Raw genomic sequence first — 24,117 nt, 5'->3', positions numbered from 1 at the left:
AAGTTAATTTGAAATTAGAGGTTTTTTATTCCATATGAGTTTTGACTTCATCCCTGAGATAACTTTTACATTAATGAAATATATGTATTATTAGTGAGGCTCCTGTCACTCGACAGGTAATGTTGGAAATTCTTGTTATATTAAGGATTGTGACAGGAGTAGAAAAGGATGGGACAAATCAAGTGTATTGTTTTCTGTTGCTTTGTAACAAATTACCACAAATTTACCATCCTAAAATAACACAGATTGATTATCTCAGTTCTGTAGGCCAGAAGGAAGGCTTGATTGGTTCCTCGTCTTAGGGTCTTACAAGGCAGAAATCGAGTTTCAGCAGAACTATACTTCCCAGAGGTTCTAAGAGCAAATCTGTTTCCAGGCTCATTTAGGTGGCAGATTTCAATTCCATGAAATTATAGGACTCAGGTGCCTGTTCACTTACTGGTTCTCAATTCATAGGGTCATTCTCAGCTTCTCAAGGCTGTCCACATTCCTTGACTCATGGCCCTCTACCTCCATCTTCAAAGCCAGCAAAGATAGGTAGAATCTCTTACACTTCAAATCTCTCTGATATCTCCCTCTGTTCGTAGTTCCTTCCTGCTCTTCTACTTTCCTATTCTGCTTTTAAGTGCTCATGTGATTACATTGGACTCCCCTGGGTAATACAGGATGCTCTGTTTTAAAGTCAACTGATTAGTAGTCTTAATCCCATCTGCAAAGTTCCTTCACAGCCATATCTTGATAACTATTCCACTGAATAACCAGAGGATGAGAGACTAACCATAGAGTTGATATATGCATCAGACTGAATAAGATTGTCCTGAAAGAAAGCATAGAGATGAGAAAAGAAGCAGATGAAGAGATCATATGGGAATTCCTTTTTATTAGTACTAAGAAATAGTCCCATTCTCATCCCAAGCACATACGCATACCCCTTGGTCAGCCTAGTGTCCCAGGGTAACAAAGAGAACACAAAAACCTATTTTGTTTATAGAGACTATTAATAAACCTTAGAGCACCAACACATTTTAAGCCCATTTTGAGATGTAAAAAGAATTCTTCAGTAAAGATTCAGTACAAAACCCTTTTTACTCCATTATAACATTTCTATAGTACTGTTGGGGATTAAATCAAGTCCCCTAGAAAAGGCATGTTCAGGTCCCAACCCCTGGTCCTCTGGATATGAACTCATTTGTAAATACGGCATTTTAAGATGTTATTGGTTATGGTGTACCCAAACTGAATGAGGATGGGTCTTAATCCAATATGGCTGAAGTTTTCATAAGCAAAGGCATTTGGACACGGAGGGTAAAGCCATGGAGGACTAGCCAGTAGCTAGAAGTCAATGGAACCCGGAAAAGAAAGGACAGAACACCATCAAATATATTGCCATATGAAGAAAAAGCTGAGAAACCCCAAAGATTGCTGACCAGCAAGGAGACACCCACCCTGGGAGGAAGCAAGCCTTATGATCTCTGGAACAATGAGCCAATAAATTCCTGTAGTTAAGCCAGCTCATTGTATGGCATTTGTTTTAGCACCCAGGAAACTAAAGTCCCTTCCCAATTCAGGTCCAAATTACTGCTTATATTCCTTGATAAGTAGATAGGGTTGAGGATGGAATAAGGCATCCAGTACATTGAGTATTTTTTTTAATTTTTTTTTAAAAGATTTATTTATTTAATTCCCCCCTCCCCCGGTTGTCTGTTCTCTGTGTCTATTTGCTGCGTCGTTTCTTTTGTCCGCTTCTTTTGTCGTCAGCGGCATGGAAAGTGTGGGCTGCACCATTCCTGGGCAGGCTGCACTTTCTTTCGCGCTGTGCGGCTCTCCTTACGGGTGCACTCCTTGCGCGTGGGGCTCCCCTACGCGGGGGACACCCGTGCGTGGCAGGGCACTCCTTGCGCGCATCAGCACTGCGCATGGGCCAGCTCCACACGGGTCAAGGAGGCCCGGGGTTTGAACCGCGGACCTCCCATGTGGTAGACGGACGCCCTAACCACTGGGCCAAGTCCGTTTCCCTACATTGAGTTTTTTTTAGAAGTCCTACATTGTGTCAGTATCTGACAACAATGAGGTTCCTTGAAATCATACATGTATACCCCAAGGTCCAGCATCAATACCTAAAATAAATATGAAAATTACATAAGGGTGATCTCAATAGATGCATCTCAGTTCTACTATCATGGTTCTAAGGCGATAGAGAATGAACACAATTCCCAGCCATAAATTAGGAATTGTAGCAAACAAGAGAACCCTGAAAGGAAAACCCGGAGAGAGAGAGAATGGCAATACAAGCCAAGCAAGGCTCACTGCAGATCTTTGTCCCCTAAAGCAGAGGTATACAGCTCATCCTAAGTCCAGTTGACTTCCCTAGAGGTGCAAATAGGAGAATGGAATCTGAGAGGCATACAAGGAAGGCTTCAACTGTATCTGAGTATTAAAACATATGCAAATTGGTAAACTTACTAAATCTGAGTATTGAAACAGATGTGCAAAATGCTAAACCTACTAAATCTTGGTTGTGATACAGAGTATTAGATTATTTTATATATACCTGAAAGATTTCTTGGTAATTGTCTTTTAAAGAAAATTGGGTAGACGTTTTGAAGCTAAATTAGGAGATGTTTTGAAGAAAGAATTAGATCTGGAGTGAAGGGTTAGTTGAGTAGAATTGGAGGAGTTTAGCTGTAACTAAGGAAATCAGAAAGTCACTGCTTATCTTTGTAAAGGCAATTATATCAACTATAGAGAACAGGAAACAGAAGGCTAGAAGTTACTAGCAAGAAAGATAAATGATGGGTGTTGAGAAACAGTTTTGCTTGTGTTAAGATTTTAAATAATTGTTATATTTTTTTTCTTCTTTAAGCTGCAGCATCTTTTTTCATAACAGGTATTCTTTTCAGCACTGAAAACAACACTTTCGTTCACATATGCTCTGCAACCTACTTACTAAGGTTCATTGTAAAGATCAAATACGATAGAAACAAAGCCTGAAACATCATAGTTCAAAACTTTTAGCTGGGGAAACAAAATTTAACAGTTAAAATCGCAAGTGCTATATGATCAGCCTAAACATAGGCTGCCATGAAAACATGGTGTTTATATAATTAAGCCAGGACTTATGTGACAGGATAAAGGAGGAGTCAAGAAAATTTAGAGTTTTGAAAAGTGATAGCAGTTTATCAGGAGAAACGGTAGTATCCAAAAAGGACAACACAGAGAAATGCAAGTGTGTTTAGCTCCTAAATTCTGAAATGGAATCGTGGGGAGAATACAAAAGCAGCTTCACTGTTAATGATGTTAAGAGGGTTGTTTTGAAGGAGCTGTATACACTATGGTAAAGAGTTTGTGCTTATTCCTGAAAGCTACTGGGGAACCATTGATGAAAATGAAATGGAGAGATATAATCAGATTTATGTTTAGAATCTCCATTCAGCATAGTGTGAGACTGGAGGTAAGAGACAAGACTGAAGATAAGGAAACTAGTTTGTTGGCTAGTGAAATACCAAGGTGAGAGGTAAAAGGGAGCTAAACTAAGGCAGTGACAGTAGGTTGGGAAGGAAGAGATAAAGAGTTGAGAGATTAAAGAGGTGGAAGTGATGGGACTTGAAGGCAGGATATATCAGAAACAGAGAGGAGAGTTTCTGATTGGCACAATTGTGTGGGGTTGTATGCTTGGGTTGGGGAGGGATACAAGCAGAAGCAATTTTCTCAGGTCAGTACTAGCTCTAAGTAAATATTTAAGGTTCAAGATTCTGATTAGAATGAGAATATGGAACAGGCAGTGAATGAATTCCAAAAGGAAGGAGAGTAATATAGTCATTTTCTAACCATATCAGTATATTTCAGTATATCCTTTTTAATACAATAATTATTCATCTTGAATTATCTTATTTTCAATCTAGGTTCTCTTCTTTTCTACCCCAATTCAGAAAATGATTGACTTGCATTCTAATCAAGGTTCTATTAAAGTTCAGATTTTTTAAGATAGTGTATGGTTTATTTAAGTGTTCACATTGGATCACCTTTTTAGCTACAGTTCTGGCTACATGTGGGGACTTAATGGTGTTTAAACCATTAAAACCAAATGTTTTTAAACCATTGTAGCTTATGCAGAATCTTAGTGAACTTTTGCTTCCTCAGTCTCATCCTTAATTGGGATATCCATACCCCATGAGTACATAGCAGTACAGCAAAATGAGCTATGTGATAAGCTGTTTAACGTTAAGGAAGAACGTGAACATTTAACTCCTTAAGAGAGAAGATTTCACTTTTGTGGTAGACCACTTTAGGCTATATTCTCAGGTTACTTGGAAATATGCAGTTTTATCTGCAGTAAAGAATACTTTACATATATCATTATTTCTGGAACTTTTGCACCAAAGTTATTAAAGTTATCTTCCAAGAGTAAAGAACTACATAATATTTTTAAATTTATCTTTATATGATTGTTTTTATTTATTTATTTATTTACTTACTTTTTTTTTTTAAAGATTTATTTATTTATTTAATTCCCCCCCCTCCCCTGGTTGTCTGTTCTTGGTGTCTATTTGCTGCGTCTTGTTTCTTTGTCCGCTTCTGTTGTCGTCAGCGGCAGGGGAAGTGTGGGCGGCGCCATTCCTGGGCAGGCTGCACTTTCTTTTCACGCTGGGCGGCTTTCCTCACGGGCGCACTCCTTGCGTGTGGGGCTCCCCCACGCAGGGGACACCCTTGCGTGGCACGGCACTCCTTGCGCGCATCAGCACTGCACGTGGGCCAGCTCCACACGGGTCAAGGAGGCCCGGGGTTTGAACCGCGGACCTCCCATATGGTAGACGGACGCCCTAACCACTGGGCCAAAGTCCGTTTCCCTACTTACTTATTTTAAGATGGTACTGGGGATTCAACCCAGGAACTCGAACATGGGAAGCAGGTACTCAACCACTGAGCTATATCTGCACCCTATCAAATAATCGTTTTTATTTTTTTATTTTTTTAAGATTTATTTTTTATTTATTTCTCTCCCCATTCACCACCACCCCCGCAGTTGTCTGCTCTCTGTGTACATTTGCTGTGCATTCTTCTGTGACTGCTTGTATCCTTATCAGTGGCACCAGGAATCTGTGTTTCTTTTTGTTATGTTTCTCTTGTTGTGTCAGCTCTCCATGTGTGCGGTGCCATTCTTAAGCAGGCTGCACTTTCTTTCGCACTGTGCGGCTCTCCTTACAGGGCGCACTCCTTGTGCGTGGGGCTCCCCTATGTGGGGGACACCCCTGCATGGCACGGCACTCCTTTCGCACATCAGCACTGCACATGGGCCAGCTCCACACGGGTGAAGGAGGCCCAGGGTTTGAACCGTGGACCTCCCATGTGGTAGGCGGACGCCCTATCCATTGGGCCAAGTCCGCTTCCCCAAATAACTGTTTTTAATCTTTTTCTCTAAGGAAACTTGTATTGCCATTTTGACATTAAAGTAACTGAACATGGAATGATCTATATAAATCAGACTTGATTTTCATGGGTTTATTTGGATTAAGTGTATCTGATAATATAATATATAAATAGGTAATCTTAAAAAGTAATCAGATAATCTATAGGAGTAAGTTTTAGCTTGAGAATATTTTTATTTTATTTTACTAGGACAATTGGTTAACATAACTTAAGGTAGCAGATGATGCTAAAATAGAAACTGATGTGTTAAACTAAACTACATGAATTATTGAAAAACTAAACAGACTTAAAATCAAAAGCCAATGACAGGCTTATAATTAGATATAGGGAGTGCAGAGGGAAAAGTGAGAATTATTTTGAATAACTAATAATAATGTTACAGAAAAACTAGTAAATTGTGTATTGATATTTTGCTTTAAAAAGTACTTGAATACTAAGTTCTGGAGTAAACCCCATCAACAAAAGATGATTCAAAATATATTCTTTATCTCTCTATTAATAAAACTTGTTTAAAAGGCAAAAAAAAAATGTGCTTTTGACAACAAATAGATTGCCTGTTTTCACAGAACCCCCAGTACTGAATGCCTCTAAAAACATTAATGTTAGTCTTTTCTTTTTCCCATGTTTTTATGGAAACCATGTGAATGAGAATAAAGGACATAAAGAGCCACATAAGTTTTAAACATAAACTAGAATGTTAAAGAAAAAAAAGCCCACAGAGAAGGTATCTAAATAATTTAGTCATCTAAAAATAATTTTGCAGATGCAGAAACTAAGGCCCCAAGAAATGAGTGCAAAGTTGCACACAGATAGTATGAGAAGACCTGGAAATTTTTTTTTTCTTTTTAACATTTATTTTATTTATTGCCCCCCCCCCCCCCCCCCGTTGTCTGCTCTCTGTGTCCATTTGCTGTGTGTGCTTCTGCACCGCTTGCCTTATCCAGCAGCACTGGGAAACTGCATCTCTTTTTTATTACATCATCTTGCTGTGTCTCTCTCCATGTGTGCAGCACCACTCCTGGGCGGGCTGCACTTTTTTCACGTGGGGTGGCTCTCTTTACGGGGCGCACTCCTTGCGCACGGCAGCACTGCACGTGGGCCAGCTTACCACACAGGTCAGGAGGCCCTGGGGATCAAACCCTGGACCCTCCATATGATAGATGGATGCTCTATCAGTTGAACCACGTCCGCTTCCTGAGACCTGGAACTTTAAAGCGAGTGTCTAGATTCCAAGTTTCTTTATTCTAAATTTAAAGGGCAGGTGATACGGTAGTTTTGTTTGAGAGAGAAAAGCAAAAAGTAAAACTACTATATCATCTGCCCTTTAAATATTAACATAAAATGTCATTACCATTTTTTAAATATTATGGACACAGTCATCAAAGCTGTGAAAGTGAAAAGTTGCAGGTGGTATAAAAGTAAACCAGAGGTCAAAGAGTTAAACCTGAATTATTGGAGGAGAATAAGGGTCTGGAAAGTGAAAGATGAACCAGAACACCATGGTATTATAGTATCCAAGAGTCTTGTGTCCTGGCAGTCCATAATGTTGATGATTTGAGGAGAACTTTAGCAACTAGTAAGTCTTAAAAAATAGTTTTATTAGGGTAGTATAGGCTGAGGTAGGAGAGAATAGAAGTGAAGAGGTTTAAAAATGAGGAAAATTTCTTCTTCCTGTGGTTGTGTTTTGGTATTTTCATCAAGCTTTCTAAAAAACTCACATATTGTATGCCACATGAACTAAAAGCGTGTAAGTGTGCTTGAAAGTCATATTTAAATCTAACCTGACTCCCCTTCCCCAGATGGCTCTCTCATCTGTTTGCTCATTGTTTTTTGTTGTTGTTGTTGTTTACATTCGTTATCTGCTCATTGTCTGTTTTTTCTTTAGGAGGCATGAGGAACTGAACCTGGGACCTCCCATGTGGGAGGCAGGTACTCAACTGCTTGAGGCACATCAGCTCACTGCTTGTTTTTTTGTTGTTGTTTTTGTTTGATGTGTGCTCATTGTTTGTTTGTCTTTAGGAGGTACCAGGAACTGAATATGGGACCTCTCATGTGGGAGTGGGTACTCAACTGCTTGTGCCATATCTGTTCCCCTAAAAATCTAATTTTTAATATGGAATCATACTAAAAAGCATTAGTGAACTTGCTATTTAGCTAATACCTCTTGTGTCTTTGCAAAATGAGTGTATTATTCTTAATTCCAAATGCTTATACGTATATCTATTTCTTTGTCATTCATCAAGGGAGAAAATAGAGTTCAGTTTTGAATATTTTTGTTGTGTTCATTAAACATCCATGTGGATATCTTAGGTTGGCAGTAGAGTTGGATGTGGAGTTCTGGGGAAGAGGATGGATTAGTCAGGGATGGCTGGGAAGTAAAGCTAGAAGACTACATGGTATCATCAAGAGAATGAGTATAAATGGAGAATGGAAGAGGTGTAAGAATCATGTCCTGGGACTGTCCAGTATTAATTGGTTGGCAAGAAGAAGAGAAGAAGAGGAACAAGCAAAAGAGAACTAAGAAGGAACAACTAGTGAGATAGGAGAAAAATTAGGTGAATGTACTTTTTTGTAAGCCGAGTGAAGGCTATCAACTATTTCAAGTGCCAGGGATTATCAATTTTTTTAAAAAATGGGAATTTTGAAGGGTCTGTGTCTGGCCTTATAGGTGAACAAGGGGGATATCCATGAGTCTCACCTAAGTCATATGGGGAAGGGATTTCTTTTCAGTAAGCACATAAAGGTAGGGAGGTTTCTTTATTAAACCCCATGATCCTAGAAAATAGTGATTGTTAAAGTTCAACATTGTCAGGATGAGTCAAGCAAGATGAGGACTTGGTGAGGCTCACTGCGTGATTCTGATGAGAGCAGTTTTGATGGGAGTGAGGGAGTGTGGAAGGCTAAGGGTGGGTTCAAGAGGAGATGAAGATCTAAATGGCTATTTCGAAATGATCTTCAGAGTGAAGACACCAAAAACAAAAACTTATGAATAAAATACCAAACTTCTTAAAAGTATCAAAGTGCTGACAAGATATTAAGGAAAAACTCTAAGTCAGTGGTTCTTAGTCAGTATGGACTTTGGACCAGCAGCATCTGCATCCCCTGGGAAATTGTTAGAAATGTAAATATCAAGTCCCACTCAAGTCCTACTAGATCGGAAATTCGATGTGAGACCCAGGAATCTTGTGTCATAACAAGCCCTCCAGATCATGTTGATGCTCTGTTGGTCTAAATGAAGGAAAAAAATCCCAGAGCAAAGAAGTAGATCACTAAAGCTACTTTGTTTTAAGGGCCTTTACCAAATTTGATTATTTACGCTTCAGTTTTCATAACTTCAGCTTTGAGGCAGAAGGGACAGGAAATAAAGTCAACAGCAGTGCTGTCCACTAGAAATAGAATGTAAGTCACATATGTTATTTTAAATTTTCTAGTAGCCACATTAAAGGAAATACAAAAAGAAATGGGTGACATTAATTTAGTTAAATAACATCTTATTTAATCCATTCTATCCAAAATATAATTTTAAAATGTAATTAAAGTACAGTTAATAAGTTTATATTTTATTTAAAGTACATCTTAATTCAGACACTAAATTTTCAATGGTTAAACTAAAATATAATTCTGCCAAAGCAATAAGGTATGTTTAATAGAAAAACTTTTTATACTGCTTTAGTTTTTAATTTAAATTTAAATTAGTTTAAATAAAATTTAAAATTCAGTTCCTCAGTCACACTGGCCACTTATCAAGTACTTTAGTAGCCTCGTTACTAGTGACTATCATATTGGACAGCACAGGTCTCTCATGGTGGCATCTCATAGGAGTTGCATCCTCTTATAAAGCTATGGTGCCTCAAGAAATGTGCCTTAAGAAGGAACTAGAGGTAAAGGTGAACTACTTCCAGATAACTGAAAAGTAAAGTTGGCCTTATTGACAAGAAGGGAGGAATCACATCCTGAAAAACTGTAACCACAAACTAGCTCTTTGCAGATTTGCAGTTCAAATAAACATTACCAGAGCAAATTGGTTTCACTGTAATCCCAGAATGGCATTTGCAGTGAGCACCTGGCAGAAGATAATCACTCAAGGGATGCACTTTACTCCTAGGCTTCAAGGAATTTCCACAAAGCAGCATAAATGAATACATCAGAGTGACATATTCAAGGAAACAAGACTTCATGTAAGAGAGCTAAAGGAAATAACAGCAAAAAGAGCCTTGGAAAAACCTGATATTGGAATTATCAGTAAGGATTACAGAATGCCTAGCTATGATGAAAGAAATTAGACCAGCTCAAAATTGGCAGGGAACAAGAAACTATATTAAAAAAATGAATGAATGAAACCCTAGCAGATTTATAAGAGTTCTAAATAAAATGCTTGGAAGTGAAGATACAGTAATTGAAATTAAACTCAGTTGAAGGAACTACATATTAAAACAGTGAGGTCTCAATACAGATTGTTTATTGGTTATAAGAGAGAAAAAATAGTAACTATTCATTGGAGAAAATAGCCAATACTTGCAACGATAATTAAAACTGACATTATCAATGAGGGGCAAATGTGTGTCGTGTGTTTCAGGACATGATACCCTAAGACGCAGAGTATCATTTATGTGGTGTTCCAGCCAGAATCTAATTCCAGGCATGAATCTAATCATAAATATTAGACAGACTAAAATTGAGGAACCCTCTATAAAAAACTGGCCCAAATGCTTCAAAAGTGCCAGTGTCATAAAAGGCAAAGAGGCTGAGGAGCTCTTTCTGATTAAAAAATACTAAAGAGACATAATCAAATGCAGTCCATGATCCTGAATTGTACCCTGTACTGGAAAATAAAAATGCTCTACAGAATATTACTAGAATAAATTAAAGAATTAGAATATGGACTGTAAATAGAAATATCATATCAGTGTTAAAATTTCCTGAATTTAATAATTGTACTGTGGTTATGGAAAAGGATATCTTTCTGCTAACAAAAAAATACTGAAATGTTAAGAGGTCAAGTACATGATATATGGTTTAGAAAACCTAGGTGTATATATACTGAGAAAACAATAAAAAGGGGTCTTGGGGGAGGACAAGAGTGAAAAATAGTATATACCACTTAGATGGCTACCATTTTAAAAACTGACAATACCATATAAGCATAGGCCAAGATATGGAACCACATGAAAATAACCATTTTAAAATACCATTCCAGGGGGCATTATAAATTATTTTTTTGTAAATTTCATAAATTTAAGTTTATATCCCTAGTGGTTCAACATAATGTTGCAATTTGCTACAAAAAGAAAAAAACATAACTTACTATGAACATAAAAGTTGGTGAATACTGCTATCTAATAATTCCCTAAGCAATTCAGATAGAAAAGTATAACTTCTTATGAGAGTGAGTTAATCTTTCGTGTTTATTTTTAATTTTGAGTCTGCTACAAAATAATTCGTTGCTTAGATTTTCCTGTCATTCCTTCTATAAATTTCTAGCATCAAATAAACCTTGATTTAATTATAAGCATACTTTATCATGTAAAATTAGTCTTTTTTTTAACTCGCTTTACAGAATATATTCCTTTTGGGGTTGTGTACAAAAGGACAATTTAATTCCACAAAGAACGTATTAAAAACTCTTCAGAAATTAAACCTCTTCTATGAAAGCACATATTACTTAAGTTACTGAAGAATTTTTTTCATATTTTTAATAACCCACCAATTTAAATGCAAAGATGTGTTTTACATTTGTTGACATAATCCAACTTAAATAATTTGAGGTTTTTTTAAAATAACTCTCACCTGTTTTGAATAATGGAACAATTTTTACATTTTCTTGTGAAGCTTTTGCATTGAAAGCTGAAAGGTGGATTTTCTCATCAATGCTGTTTTCTTAGGATATTGTCAGCAACCTAGTCTTTTTTTCTGGTTATTTTCCAAATGCACTCTGTCAACTCCAGAATATTGTCTATTCAGAGTACCACGTTTAATTTTAGCAATTAATAATACACTAAGGTCCAAACCATTCTTAAATGCTGATCAGTAAATTTTAATCCCAGAAAATGTAGGGAACTGATATTAACATAATGTTCTTATGTCAAACAGTCTAGGACCACAGGCATATTTCCATTTCTATGTTAAACAATACCAAAAACAAGCAAAAGTAGTTTATCATCTTGCTCCAGAAATTCCTGTAAAACGACTAAAATAGTTTACTTATCAAGATTGATTGCACAGGAAGACTTGCTTCAAGACTTTTTTGCTTCACCATACCCACCAATCCAAATCTGTTGTGTCAGCCCAATTCAGCCCAATTCTAACCAGTTCTCTCCACCTTGCAATATCTTGCTTAAAGTCATCCAGCCTACCCTAGCCTCTGAAACCTTATAAGTATCCTTTCTCTGTCTTTTCCTTCCTTATTTTCTCACTGTGGTTAGTTTAATAAATTTAGCTTTGCTAGCCCAATGAGGTTTCCTGGTGGTCTTTTAGAGCATTGACAGTTGGCAATATATAAGCCAAGTTATACTGAATAATTTAATGAGAAAATCAAGAATTCAGATTTTAAATTGTTCTTTTCTAACTGCCTGCATGCACATCTGCCAACCCCTCAAACTTCATATCCAAGATAGAACTTTTCCTTTCTACTTTCCCAAATCATGGTGTAGGTGATTCCTATTACTTTTTTACTCCCACCCTCAACCCAATTACTCAACTGGAATCTTGGCTTAAACAATGAGCAAATGTCTCAGAGGCAAAGGGGGTTAATTCAAGCTTAATAATGTCAAAGCTCCAAGTCCACTTCTCTTGTGATTCTTTCAGAAACCCCATTCCCTAGCAGACTTCCTCCTTATGTCTTATTGGCCAGCATTGCAGTATATCCTGTGACTAAGCCTATCATTGAGAAAGAGACAGAAAGCACAAGTTTGGCTTATTAGAATCATCAATATCTCTGAGGAAGGAAGGATCCCTTCCCTGGGAACAGGGAGGGATATAGCTCTGTGCATTTTGACAGAAAAGTTTATACCAATTGTTGGTAGGTAGAAGGATGCCTACAATATTATCTCACTTTTTACACTTTTGTTCATAAATCAAGTTTAAATGTCTGGTTGTATGTCAGGGAAATAAGGTTTGAAGTGAGGAGAAGACATACTTTAAAAAAAAAATAAATAGCTTTTATTCTGTCATTTGAAAATAAACCTTTTTAAGCAATGTTAAGATTGAAAACAATGAGATACAAAATAGAAGCATAAATTTTCCAAGTGTATATTGATTTCACAGAGGACATTTTTCCATTCAGATTGTTGAAAAGTGGGAGTAGTTAGGCTTCTTTAAAAATTTAGTTTTTATGTTCTTGCTACCAAAAATTTAGTTTTTATGTTCTTGCTACCATCTTTTCCTAACCTAAGATATATTCCTTTCTACTTGAACTTCTGAGGTTCCTGGAAATTTTATTTAGAAGTCTAAATATCTAAGCAATGCTGTTTAAACACATTATCACTAACCATGAATTCAGGTGATTCATTGTCCCTGCCCCCCACAGTCTACTTTGGTCTTTAAACAAGGAGGAAAAAAAACAAAAAAAGTTGCTGATGAGGCTTACTCCTGTTTAAAACTAATGTTATTAAAAGAGTTGCTACTGGTAGATATTTAATGATAGATATATACAGTTATAGATAAAACATTTGTTCTAAAGAAAGCCAATTTAAATAGGCTGAAAATGAAGCTGGCCAAGGGATTCATTAGTAACTAAACCTTAATTAAGGCTGAGGTAAAAAAGTGACACTGATGCTTCGTGATGACAGCATTTATTGATGTCTCCTGTGATGGTGTGTGCCCAGCATGTGGTCCACAAACAGTTCCACAAACATAATTCAAAATACCAGTGGTCCCCATCTGTTACTGTTGTGATTTAAAAGGCAGGTTTGAACATGGACTGTCAAGTTAACACCAACCTACTCTATATGAAATGAATTTAATTCATTTTATAACTCAGTAATATAGTAACTAGCAAGAAGACCCTTTTCAGGAAAATAGAAGTTATGCTGTCCCTCAGACTCAGGAAGATGGGGCAGTGGACTTTTTAAAAAAAGTGCCATTACTGTTTTATAAGCTGCACATATTGAGGGAAGGGCTGGGAAAGTTAAAGATAGATTTTATAAGATGAACATAAGTAACTGTTGAATTGTGATAATTTTGTTAGCCCTATTTTTAAAGCTATCCTGTTTATTTGAGAAATATACCATTAATGACTATGTTGTGATTCAAGTACATTTAGAAAATATTGACCTAACTTCTTTAGTCATATTGAAAACCACAGTCCTGTTAGTCTTAAAATTCTAAGATAAATTATAAATGTCTTAATTTCCAGTATCCCATCTTTAATTTTGCTTATCTCTTGTCCCTGTGCTTTTTTCACTTAACAAATGCTTGTTAGTGTCTCCTATGTGCCAGGCACTGTTTTAGGTACTGGAGATAAAACAATGAACAAGAGAGTCCAATATCCCTGTCCCAGTGGACCTTAACTTGGTAAAAAGAGACAAGTATGTCAGATACAAATTACAGGGGAAAAAATATAACACCAAAGATGGTTTGATGGTATTCGGAAGGAAATTTGATTTCAATTTCTAAATAGTGTACACATGGGAAGGTGACCTTTGAGTAAAAAGACTTTAAGGAAGTGAGGAGCAAATGCAGATATCTGGAGAGCATATAAAGATAACTCCAAATATAGTTAACGGCAAGTATAAAAGTGTTAGTATACTTGAAAACGCACAGGAACAGCAAACAGACAAATTTAAGGACCACAGGTTTTACTGATGAGAAGTGTCTAGAAGTTTCTGAGAAGAGTGATAGGATGTGCTTTATGTTCCAAAGGCATTGCTCTGACTACTGTGTTGCATATAAACCAGGAGTTGGCAAACTTTCTGTAAAGGGTCAGGGAATAATTGTTTTAGGCTTTGTCAGCCATAATGGTGTCCATCACAACTACTTGACAATGCCATTGCAGCATACCATAGATAATATGTAAATGAAATGCTGTTACAGTGTTCTAATGAAACTTTACTTACAAAAACAAGTGGTGGGTTAGATTTGGTCTGTGAACAAATTTGCTAACCCCTGATATAGACCATAATGAACCATGGGCAAAAGCAGGTTAACAGGTGGGTGACTATTGCAATGCAAGAGAGAACTTACGGTAATTTGAACTACGGTGGTGGAAGTGGTCAGATTCTGGATGTATTTTGAAGATAGAGCCAATAGGATTTGCTGGTGAATTTAGTATAGGGTATTGATGGGAAGGGGTAAAGGAATAAAACATGTCCATGTTTCTTAGTTTTACTTAGAAAATATTTTCTTAATGTGTCATATTCTACTTTTGATAATACCAAGAAAATTATCTTTAATTTAAAATCTGTTTGCAGCTAATAAATTTATGCAGGTTTTCCTTTCAGTCTGTTTGACTGTTTTGTTCTTGGTATTCCTTCATAAAGAGAGAACTGATAACTTTTCATCCCCACAGTTGGTCATTGCACATTTTCTCATTAGTTTTTCCTTACGGTTGAAAGCATGTGTATAAGTGTATTGTATATTGTATATTGTGTAGGGTTAGGAAGAAAGCAAGCATGTTGATCTGTTAGACATCTTTGGGTATCTCTAAATGAGACTTATCATCATGTGAAAATAATAAAGTTACATAGTCTTGCCTCATTTTAATAATGTGTTTATATTTAAAATGAATAGTTCTTGAGGAAGACCATACAAACTATTAGAAAAGGAGTTTGGACTATAGTTCCTGACTTTACTGTTTCTGATACTACCACCTTTCTCCAAAGCAATCATCTTCATTCACTCTTTCTCCACACCAAATCTGTTGCTAAGGGCAATTGCCATAATTACCCTAGCCTCTCACCTTCATTACATCTCATATAAATTACTGTATCTTAACTATTTCTTCATTGTAATCTACACTACACAGTGCTGTTAGCTTAATTGAACTAAAGCAGTGGTTCTCAAAGTTTGGCATGAATTAAAATCATTTGGAGGATTTGTTAAACATATATTGCAAAGTTTTTGATGCAGTGGACCTGGGTGAGGCCCAAGACTTTGGTAATGGTTCTGGTCTGGAAACCACTGTTTTAAAATATTCTGATAATGCCATTCTTCCAATAATAACATTAAGTGCTCACCCGTCATCATCTGATACATTCAGTCTAGCATTTAAAGCACTGCCACTATTTAGCCATTCCTACAAGTTTCTAACTTTTATTCATAGATTTTCTGAAGATACTAATCTTTTCCATCTTTATTTTTCAACTATTTGTTCTTGAAATGTTTCAAAAGGATTCCACTCATCCCATTGTCATCATTCTTAATCCCAACCTTTTTTTTTTTTTTTAATTTACCCCACAACCACCCCTGGCAGATGGTTCTCTCATCTATCTGCTCATTGTCTGCTTGCCTTCTCCAAGAGCACCAGGGACCAAACCCTGGACCTCCTGTGTGGTAGGCAAGCACCCAACAGTTGTGCCACATCTGCTTCCTGCAACCATTTTACAGGGTTTATTTCAAACCCAGCCTTCTTTTTTGAACCCCCAAACATGAGTATAGTCCCCTTTATTCCTTTGAATTCCCATAGTCCCCATTTATTCCTTTATTCCTTTGAACTTTATTTTATATAAAGTTACCTACTTCTGTCTTGATTTTTGATTCTTCATATATCTTACCTATATTATACTCATTAATAGGAGTGTAATATAAGAAAATATATCTTTGTCACCTTCAAGCAACATTGTAGAATTGAACCACATTTTTACATTTTTTTCCTGTTTTTTGTTTTGAAAAGTGTTATTCAAGTAACATAATTCAGATATTAATATGCATCATACCTTCGAGCCTCTGCTCACTTTTTCTGTTTATCTGATTTCCTTTTCTCACTTGTACCAATTGCTTTCTGCTGCTCAGCTATAATCCTACAATTTCTGTTCATTAGACTTGTGATAAAAACTATTTCTTCCTCTTTCTTGATTTCTTCCCCCCCAACCCCCAAGCCCTCAGTTTTGCTGGAGTACATACAAATACTTTTGTAAAATATTTTTTAAAATGTTTGTGTGCCTAAAATATCTGAAAATTCCTTACTTTGTCCTCACTATTGATGGATAATTTGGTTGTGCTTAGAATTCCACATAAGAAATCATTTTTTCTTAGAACTTTAGAAGCATTACATCATCTCCTAGCTTCCATTATAACTGCTAAAAAATTTTAATGCCAGACTGTCTCTTCTCTGATAGTTCCTATTTTCTTCATTTTCCCTTTCTAGAGCTCTTGTTTATTAGTTGCTAGATCTCTGTCTCATCTCATACTTTATATTTTCTATTCACAGTTTTTCTTTGGATTCCTGCTTATATACTCAGCTTAACTTCAAATTATCTTGTGAATTTTTAATTTCATATATCAAACTCATATCTTCCCTAAGTACTTTATTGTTGTGATTGTTCTTTTTTTAAGTACCCTAATCATATTTTATGAGTGTAATGTTGTCTTCCATATCTGAAGACAGTGAACTTTTTAAAACATGGTTTTCTTTAATTACTGTTTCTACTTAGAACAATTCTGTTTATCTTGTTATTTGCCCCTCATGCTAATAGTTTTATATATATGTGATGATCCGTTCATATTTATGTCCATTTGTAGTTAAGAATCCAGAACTAGGAAAGCTCATCACTGGAAACTGCATTTGGCTGGATTTTCTTGATCCTCAAATTTTATTTTAAGATAAATGGGATAGAAACCAGCTGTTTAGCTGGGAACCTTTTATATGTTGCTTTCCATCTTCCAGATGATTGTTAAAATCTCTTACCAGCTGATTGGTGCTCTTCTTATTCTCCTTGCTGTTAAGGGTTGCTTTATTCCTGTGCTATAACTTTAATGAATTCTTGGGAAGGGCAGGAAACAAATGGCTGGTTGTGCTGTCTGTCATCTTGAACCAGAAAGCTTTCTTTGTAACAGGTTAAAATAATTCTTCATGGTTAAGTTGCATATGTTTGTAATCTTTTATTTGACAAATAATAAATTTGAGTTGATAACCTCATTTGATTTGATTCTAGAAAACCTGTGAGGTGGGTGGGACAATATTGAAGTTAGAGTGATAAGAGAAAATTATCTAAGAATGCTACTATTCCTTGGTCTCTAGCATCTGTATTTGGCTGTATATAACCTAATCCCCTGGGCTGCCTGGGGGGAAGGGAGAGTGAGCAGAGCATAACCCGCGATGGAGGGGCAAGTGGCCCTGGTGCTCCACTGAGGCCGCTGAGCCTGGAGAGGCCAGGTGGGCAGAGCTTGGCCAGCCAGGACAGCTGTTATAGGGGAAAAAAATGTGAGGGTGCAGGTGTAGCTCAGTGTTGAGTGCCTGCTTCCCATTACAAGGTCCCAGGTTCAATCCCTGGTATCTCTTAAAAGGAAAAAAAAAAAGGTAAATTAGTTCATATCAGCCAAATGGCAATTTATTAATTTATTATAGGTAGTATAATTATTAAGGAAACCAGACACACAGGGTTAGTGAATTCTTACCAGATAGAAAGAATCTGCATGGAAAACCAAATTTATTGTCATACAATTTCGTTTGACAATAGGGAAGAGTGAAATCAGAAAAGGGCCTTATTTATCTTGTTGGTTAGTATCATCCACTTGAAATAACCTGATGTATTGTGCCCACTGTCAGGTGAGATCACCTGTGCAGACCAGAAAATTGAGTATTGATCAGGGCATCATTTTTCTTTGATATCTGATAGAGTTTTTTTTCTAGGTGACATTTTGATTGTGTTGATAAAAGCTCAACTAAAACAATATAGTAAGGTTAATTATGTATACGCTTTCTGAGTTCTCCAGGAGTTCACACCAAAGCCTGCCTAAGTAATTTTGTGAAACTTCAGTCACTCATTTATAGATTATTGCTTAAGGTTGCTGACTCCTAAAACATCAATCCTTTTTATCACATGTAGATTTCTCTCTAATTCTTCTCAGAAGTTCAATCTATCAGTACCTACCATAAGCAGATATCATGTGTACACTTACAAAGAAACCAAGACTTAGAAGTTAAATTACTCACTCAGAAACTAAATGTAGTTTTTTATCTCTAACATTTTCTACCCCTTAACTACTTTTGTTTTATGAAATAGATAAAACAAAGTGATAGAAAACATTTATTTATTTTGTGAGTATCCTTGGACAATTAAAACTAGCAGATAGTAAATCTCATTTAGAGTTCACTAATACAGTTTGTGATTGTTTCTATAGATTATATGTGATGCTTACCTTTGTACTACCTTTTGATAAGTTTTATGTGGCCATTAGTAAAATAAATGAAATTAGGAGAATTCTTTCTTAAAGGAGCACTATATATTCCAGCACCTTAGAAATACGTTAAACTTAATTAGCTATAATCAGAGTGAAATACAAATTGTACTACTTCTTAAATATGGTCATTATAAAATGCATTCTGCAGTACGAAAATCTCTGGTGCTAACTTTATTAGCTTGATGCAGTTTGTGTCTTTTTAAAATATAATAAAACAGGGATCAGAGGGGGCTCAAGAGATTGGGTACCTCCTTCCCACATGGGAGGTCCTGGGTTCAGTTTCTGGTGCCTTCTAAAAAGAAGATGAGCAGACACAGAGAGCAGATGATGACTACAAACAACAAGGAGGGGAAGAAATAAATAAATCCTTAAAATAAATAATAAAACAATTTTCTTTAGACTTTATATGATTTTTGATGTTCACCAATTCTTTCCATTTTACCTAGCTTCCCCAGTGAGATTTAAGAAAACATTGATTTAACTGCATGCCACCTGCTAAATTTTAGGATAAATATACTTTAGTTTTCATTAAATATTTTCTCTTTTCTGCCCATTTCTTAATTGGATATATGTTTTTGGTTTCTCACATCTTTTTATTTGTATGTATTGCATATGCTACAAATTCATTTGACAGTAAAACTTAGTGCTTAACTGGAATTTTTACTGCCTAAAACTTTTCAAATCTAACTTTCCTTGCCATCTGTACAGCCCATGTGAGATTGATGATTCACTTGAATAGTTTCATGACTTGGTGAACCTTCTTCCAGTCTCGATTTTCTATGTCAATCTACACTCCACAGTTGTTATTCCCTTTTTTGAAAGCATTTAAGTAATTTCCAATCATTTCACATTTAGTCCTCATTAGCCTGTATACAGTTAATATTTATATTTCCATTATAAATATTCTCTAGTAGCAAGACCTCAATCAGAAACCAAAATAAGAATAGCCACAGGCAAGCATGAGATAAGTGGCATCCTGAATAGTCTAATCTTCCACCAGGTTTTTTGTCTCCAGACAAAATACCTACTTTAAAATTCATTCTCCTTGCCACATGTTTTTTCAAATGCCTTCCCTCCACATACATATGTAACATAAGCCTTTGTCTTAGAAATAAAGTATAAATATAATGTAATTAATTATAAATTGATTTTCAGTGAGGCTTAACATGATGGTTGATGACCTACAATACTAAATTTTAAAAAATATATATATTTAAAGTAGAAAGTTCTGTTTATCATAGTTAATAACCAAAGTATGTTAGTGTCAGTCAACATACATTAAAAATCACATAGCTAGTGGTCTAAAGAAAAATATGTAATATAAAATTTAGATAAATTCATAAATGCTGCTGTTTTGTGATAACCAAAGATTTAGTTGTATTTTCTGTAAGTTTTCCTGCAGTTTGATGATATGTGAAAAAAGATTGAAGAAGAATGGCAGTAGCAGGATTCAAAAGTCTTTGATTTATTCACAGTACTCCAGATGCCTATCTTGGCTCTTTTAATTTTGATCTTTTTTGTATGGCCATTCTGTCATCAGAAGGAGAAAAGTTTTATCTGAGCCCCTAATTTTAGTTTTTCATTGTTAATATTTAATCTTGAGTTTAATTGGAACTTGCATATATCCTTTTGAGGGGCAGCAGTCAAAAGTCTCCTGAAAACGTCTGATTTTAAAACACAATCCATCAAAGAAACAGCTAACAATTTAAATTTATTTTGAAAGTCAAAATTCAAAATATTTATTGTAATTTCTTTAGTCAGATAACTGTAGGAAGATATTTATAGATCTCCTAGATATCTGTCATTCAGGTGAGCAGCTAGAAAACAGCAGATGGTGAGAAGAGAAGCCCTGTCCATTTATTCAGTGTGAAATCATTGCTTGAAGATGAAATATATGCATGGGACTTATGAACCAAATTCTTCTGGAGGAATATGCCGTTCTATATAAATATAAATATAATGGTATATACATTTATATATGTGTGTATGTATATATAAACTACTGTATAGAATCATGTACTGGTATGTATGGACTTGATCCAGTGGCAGTTTTCAGAACAAAGCAGAATGCTAACAATGATTTTACCTTCTTTAGCGTCTGAAAATGTAAAACGTATCTAACAATGAGATTGAAAAATACTTGAGATATGCTATTGGTAGTGGGCAACAAGAATCAGAGGGATAAGTCAATTAAAAATATCAGTGGGTGGATTACTAGACCTCGGGGAAATTATTTGATATCTTGCTTCTGCAAGTCTCTGCCTTTTAATCCTTGTTCTAGCCTGAAATTTCTAATTCAGTCAAGTTCTGAGTCTAAAAATATCTTTAAGCATGAAAACGAGTAATTAAAACTTTTAAGTATGGAACATTAGGAATGTTGAGAAACTTGTGACTTTTTCAAACAGATTTATACTTTATACAATGTAGCTCATGTAAAGATGAAGCCATTGAAAATACTGTTTCTGATTTTTAAATAATTGTGAACAGACCTTTCACAATTATCCCTATCTTCATTTTGAAATATTTAAATTGGTTATTTTTATTTAAACTTGTTAAGCAGTGTATCATAAATTACACACAGTTGAATTTCACCAAATCCATTGGTATATAGGCAGAAAATTGTAAACATGTACAGAGTAGTCATGATACTTATGTCTAAGCAATTATTTTCCTTACTACTATTAAACCTTAGGATTAGCTGTTTATCTTGTGACCACTTGAGCTACCTCTTCAGAACTGTTCTTTATCGTGGATTCAGTTAACTTGAAAAGGAAAAAGGAAGAAAATATTAACTGCTGCTCCAATGAGACTTTTTATGTATCTCTCAAGTCTAAGATATATCTAAGATGCCCTGAGAATTGGATTCTTAGGAGAGTACAACTTAATATAACCACATCTGATTATTTTGCTCATTTTTTTCTTGATGTTCATTTTGTTTTAGGACATGTCAAGCATTCTACATTAAAGTATTTTTTCTGTTTCAGAGAAATTGAACTGGTCATTTTTTTTACTCCAAAGATTTAGGATTATATTGTTGCCATTCGATTTTAAGAACATGTCCTATTATGAATAATGTAATACTATATTAAGGTGGTTAAGAGTGGGCTTTGGAGACAAACCTAGATTTCATTCCTGTCTCTAACACTAGCTATATGACCTTGTTTATGTGGTATTAATAGTCAATTTTAAGAAGAAACTGTCTCACCATAGTCCTTTATTTCCTTTTTTTTAGATCAGTGTACTGTTACTCGGACATATCTATTCCTTCACAAGTTCTGGTTCTTTAGTGCTGCATACTATTTCGGTAATTGGGCCTTTCTTGGGGTAAGTACAGGATTCCTAGGGATGATTTGACCTTCTTTTAATGAAAAACTTTTTAAACTCTTAAATTGTTTATACCTTAGTTCCTTTGTATCATAATAATGCCACTGGAATTTAGAATGATTTTAGAGTTAAAAAGTAACACACATCTTATTTAAATTTACAGGCCTTCCTGATTGGATTAATTGTATCCTGTTGTAAAGGGAAAAAGTCAGTCATTGAAGGAGTTGATGAAGATGATTCAGATATAAGTGATGATGAGCCCTCTGTCTATTCTGTTTGACAGTCTTTTGTCTTAAAGATTTTATAAAGCTGACTGGTTATTTGTTATGCATTTCGAAAGTGTTAAAACTAACATCAGGATGAACTAATTAGCTTTCATCAAAAATGGGAGCATGGCTATTAAAAAACTATATTTTCATGTTTTCTGAAGTAACATTGTTGTATCATAGATAAACATTTAAAATTACTGTAATACTACTATGTAAATACAGAAATACTGACTTTGTGGAGGAATGTTTGTGGAAAAATTTTTTTGCTAATGTATAATAGTGTTGAATTGATTAAAAGTCTTCCAAAATTAATATTCACTTTTTTGCTTTTTAAAGACATAATGAATTACTTGTATTTGTACTTTCAAGTCTTGAGAGTAATATGGAATTTTGAAGTGTATCTGATTGTCTAATGGATAATTTTCACAATATGACATAAATAAATGTTACTCCCATATGCAACTTGTTTTCAATTTTCTACGTGGAATTAATATGGCTACTCATAGATTTCATGAAGAGATTTCACACTACCATGACATTCCAAGATATTACATTGTTCAGATATTAATTCAATAGATATTTTACTCACCTGTACAGTATTTAGGTGTATATGTTGTCTTAGGTACCTTTTGTTTTATAGCTGTTTATGTTATGCTTCTGTTGAAATTCCAACATAAATAAGGTATATTAGTCAGCCAAAGGGGTGCTGATGCAAGATACCAGAAATTGGTTGGTTTTTATAAAGGGTATTTATTTGAGGTAGAAGCTTACATTACCAGGCATAAATCATAGGTTACTTCCCTCACCAAAGTCTGTTGCCACGTGTTGGAGGAAGATGACTGCCAACATCCTCAAGGGTTCAGGCTTCCTGGGTTCCTCTCTTCCCAGGGATTGCTCCTCTCAAGGCTCAATGTTCCTCTCCCTGGGGCTTGTTTCTCTTTCCTCACAACCAAGCTCCTCTGTGTGCTTACTTCCTGGGGCTCCAGTTCAAGACTCCCACTTCCCTTCTCTGTGGTACAGTTTCTCTATGAGTTCCCACACCCTACTGATATTGCTGAATCAAAGCCTTAATCATTATTTAATCAAGGAAAAGCAAAACCTCCAAATCCAATATACTCTAATATGCCCAGAGGGACAGACCAGTTTACAAACATAATCCAATATCTCTTTTTAGAATTCATCAATGCTATCAAACTGCTGCTTGGGATATTGTCAAGAATAATCTTGAGAATAATTAGTTTGCTGATTAGCCTAAGATATATGTTTGGGCTTTAGAGATCTTTTTTCATTGTAAAGATTTGAAATTGCAAAAGGTATGGTGAAAGTTATTTAATTTTAATTAGGGTATTTTGAACACATTCTTGATAGTGGGAAATCATCACAAATGATAACCTAGTTTACTAACATGAGGAAATTAGATCTCATACAAAAACACATGCTCTCTGAAGTAAACTACAGTGGAGTTTCTGAAAAAAATTTTACACATTAACAACATCTTCAACTTAATTCCCCTCTCAATTTTTGTTTCACATTGTGCTGTTCTGATTCTTTGCCTGTCTCTCTACACATACCTTCACAGCCTTCAGGTTTGGCTTCTGCCCTTTTACCCATACTTAAATGTTATTCACCAGGATACCATTACCTTCTGTTTATTTTTACATGTTCTTTCTGGGGCAACCTTTCACTACCATCTATATTACTTTTTTCTTAGCTCCAAACTTTTATTTAACTGCTGGTAACTAGAAATTACTACTTCAAA

General features: G+C 35.4%; 1 protein-coding gene across 2 annotated transcripts in view; it reads left to right on the top strand.

Moving 5' to 3' along the window:
- The window catches only part of LMBRD1 (LMBR1 domain containing 1), a 202,519-nt gene extending 179,704 nt beyond the window's left edge, over window positions 1–22,815 (top strand). For both annotated transcript variants that reach the window (XM_058306941.1, XM_071218535.1), the window contains exons 15-16: window positions 21,998–22,089; window positions 22,253–22,815. In XM_058306941.1, the coding sequence (XP_058162924.1) occupies window positions 21,998–22,089; window positions 22,253–22,369 (209 nt within the window). In that variant the 3' untranslated portion in view covers window positions 22,370–22,815. The remainder of the gene's footprint in view (window positions 1–21,997; window positions 22,090–22,252) is intronic.
- The last annotated feature ends 1,302 nt before the right edge of the window (window positions 22,816–24,117 follow it).

This window comes from Dasypus novemcinctus, chromosome 11 (assembly GCF_030445035.2).
Source record: "Dasypus novemcinctus isolate mDasNov1 chromosome 11, mDasNov1.1.hap2, whole genome shotgun sequence".
Lineage (NCBI taxonomy): Eukaryota > Metazoa > Chordata > Mammalia > Cingulata > Dasypodidae > Dasypus > Dasypus novemcinctus.
Note: the sequence above shows the minus strand (reverse complement) of the source record. Positions and strands in the feature narration are given on the sequence as shown.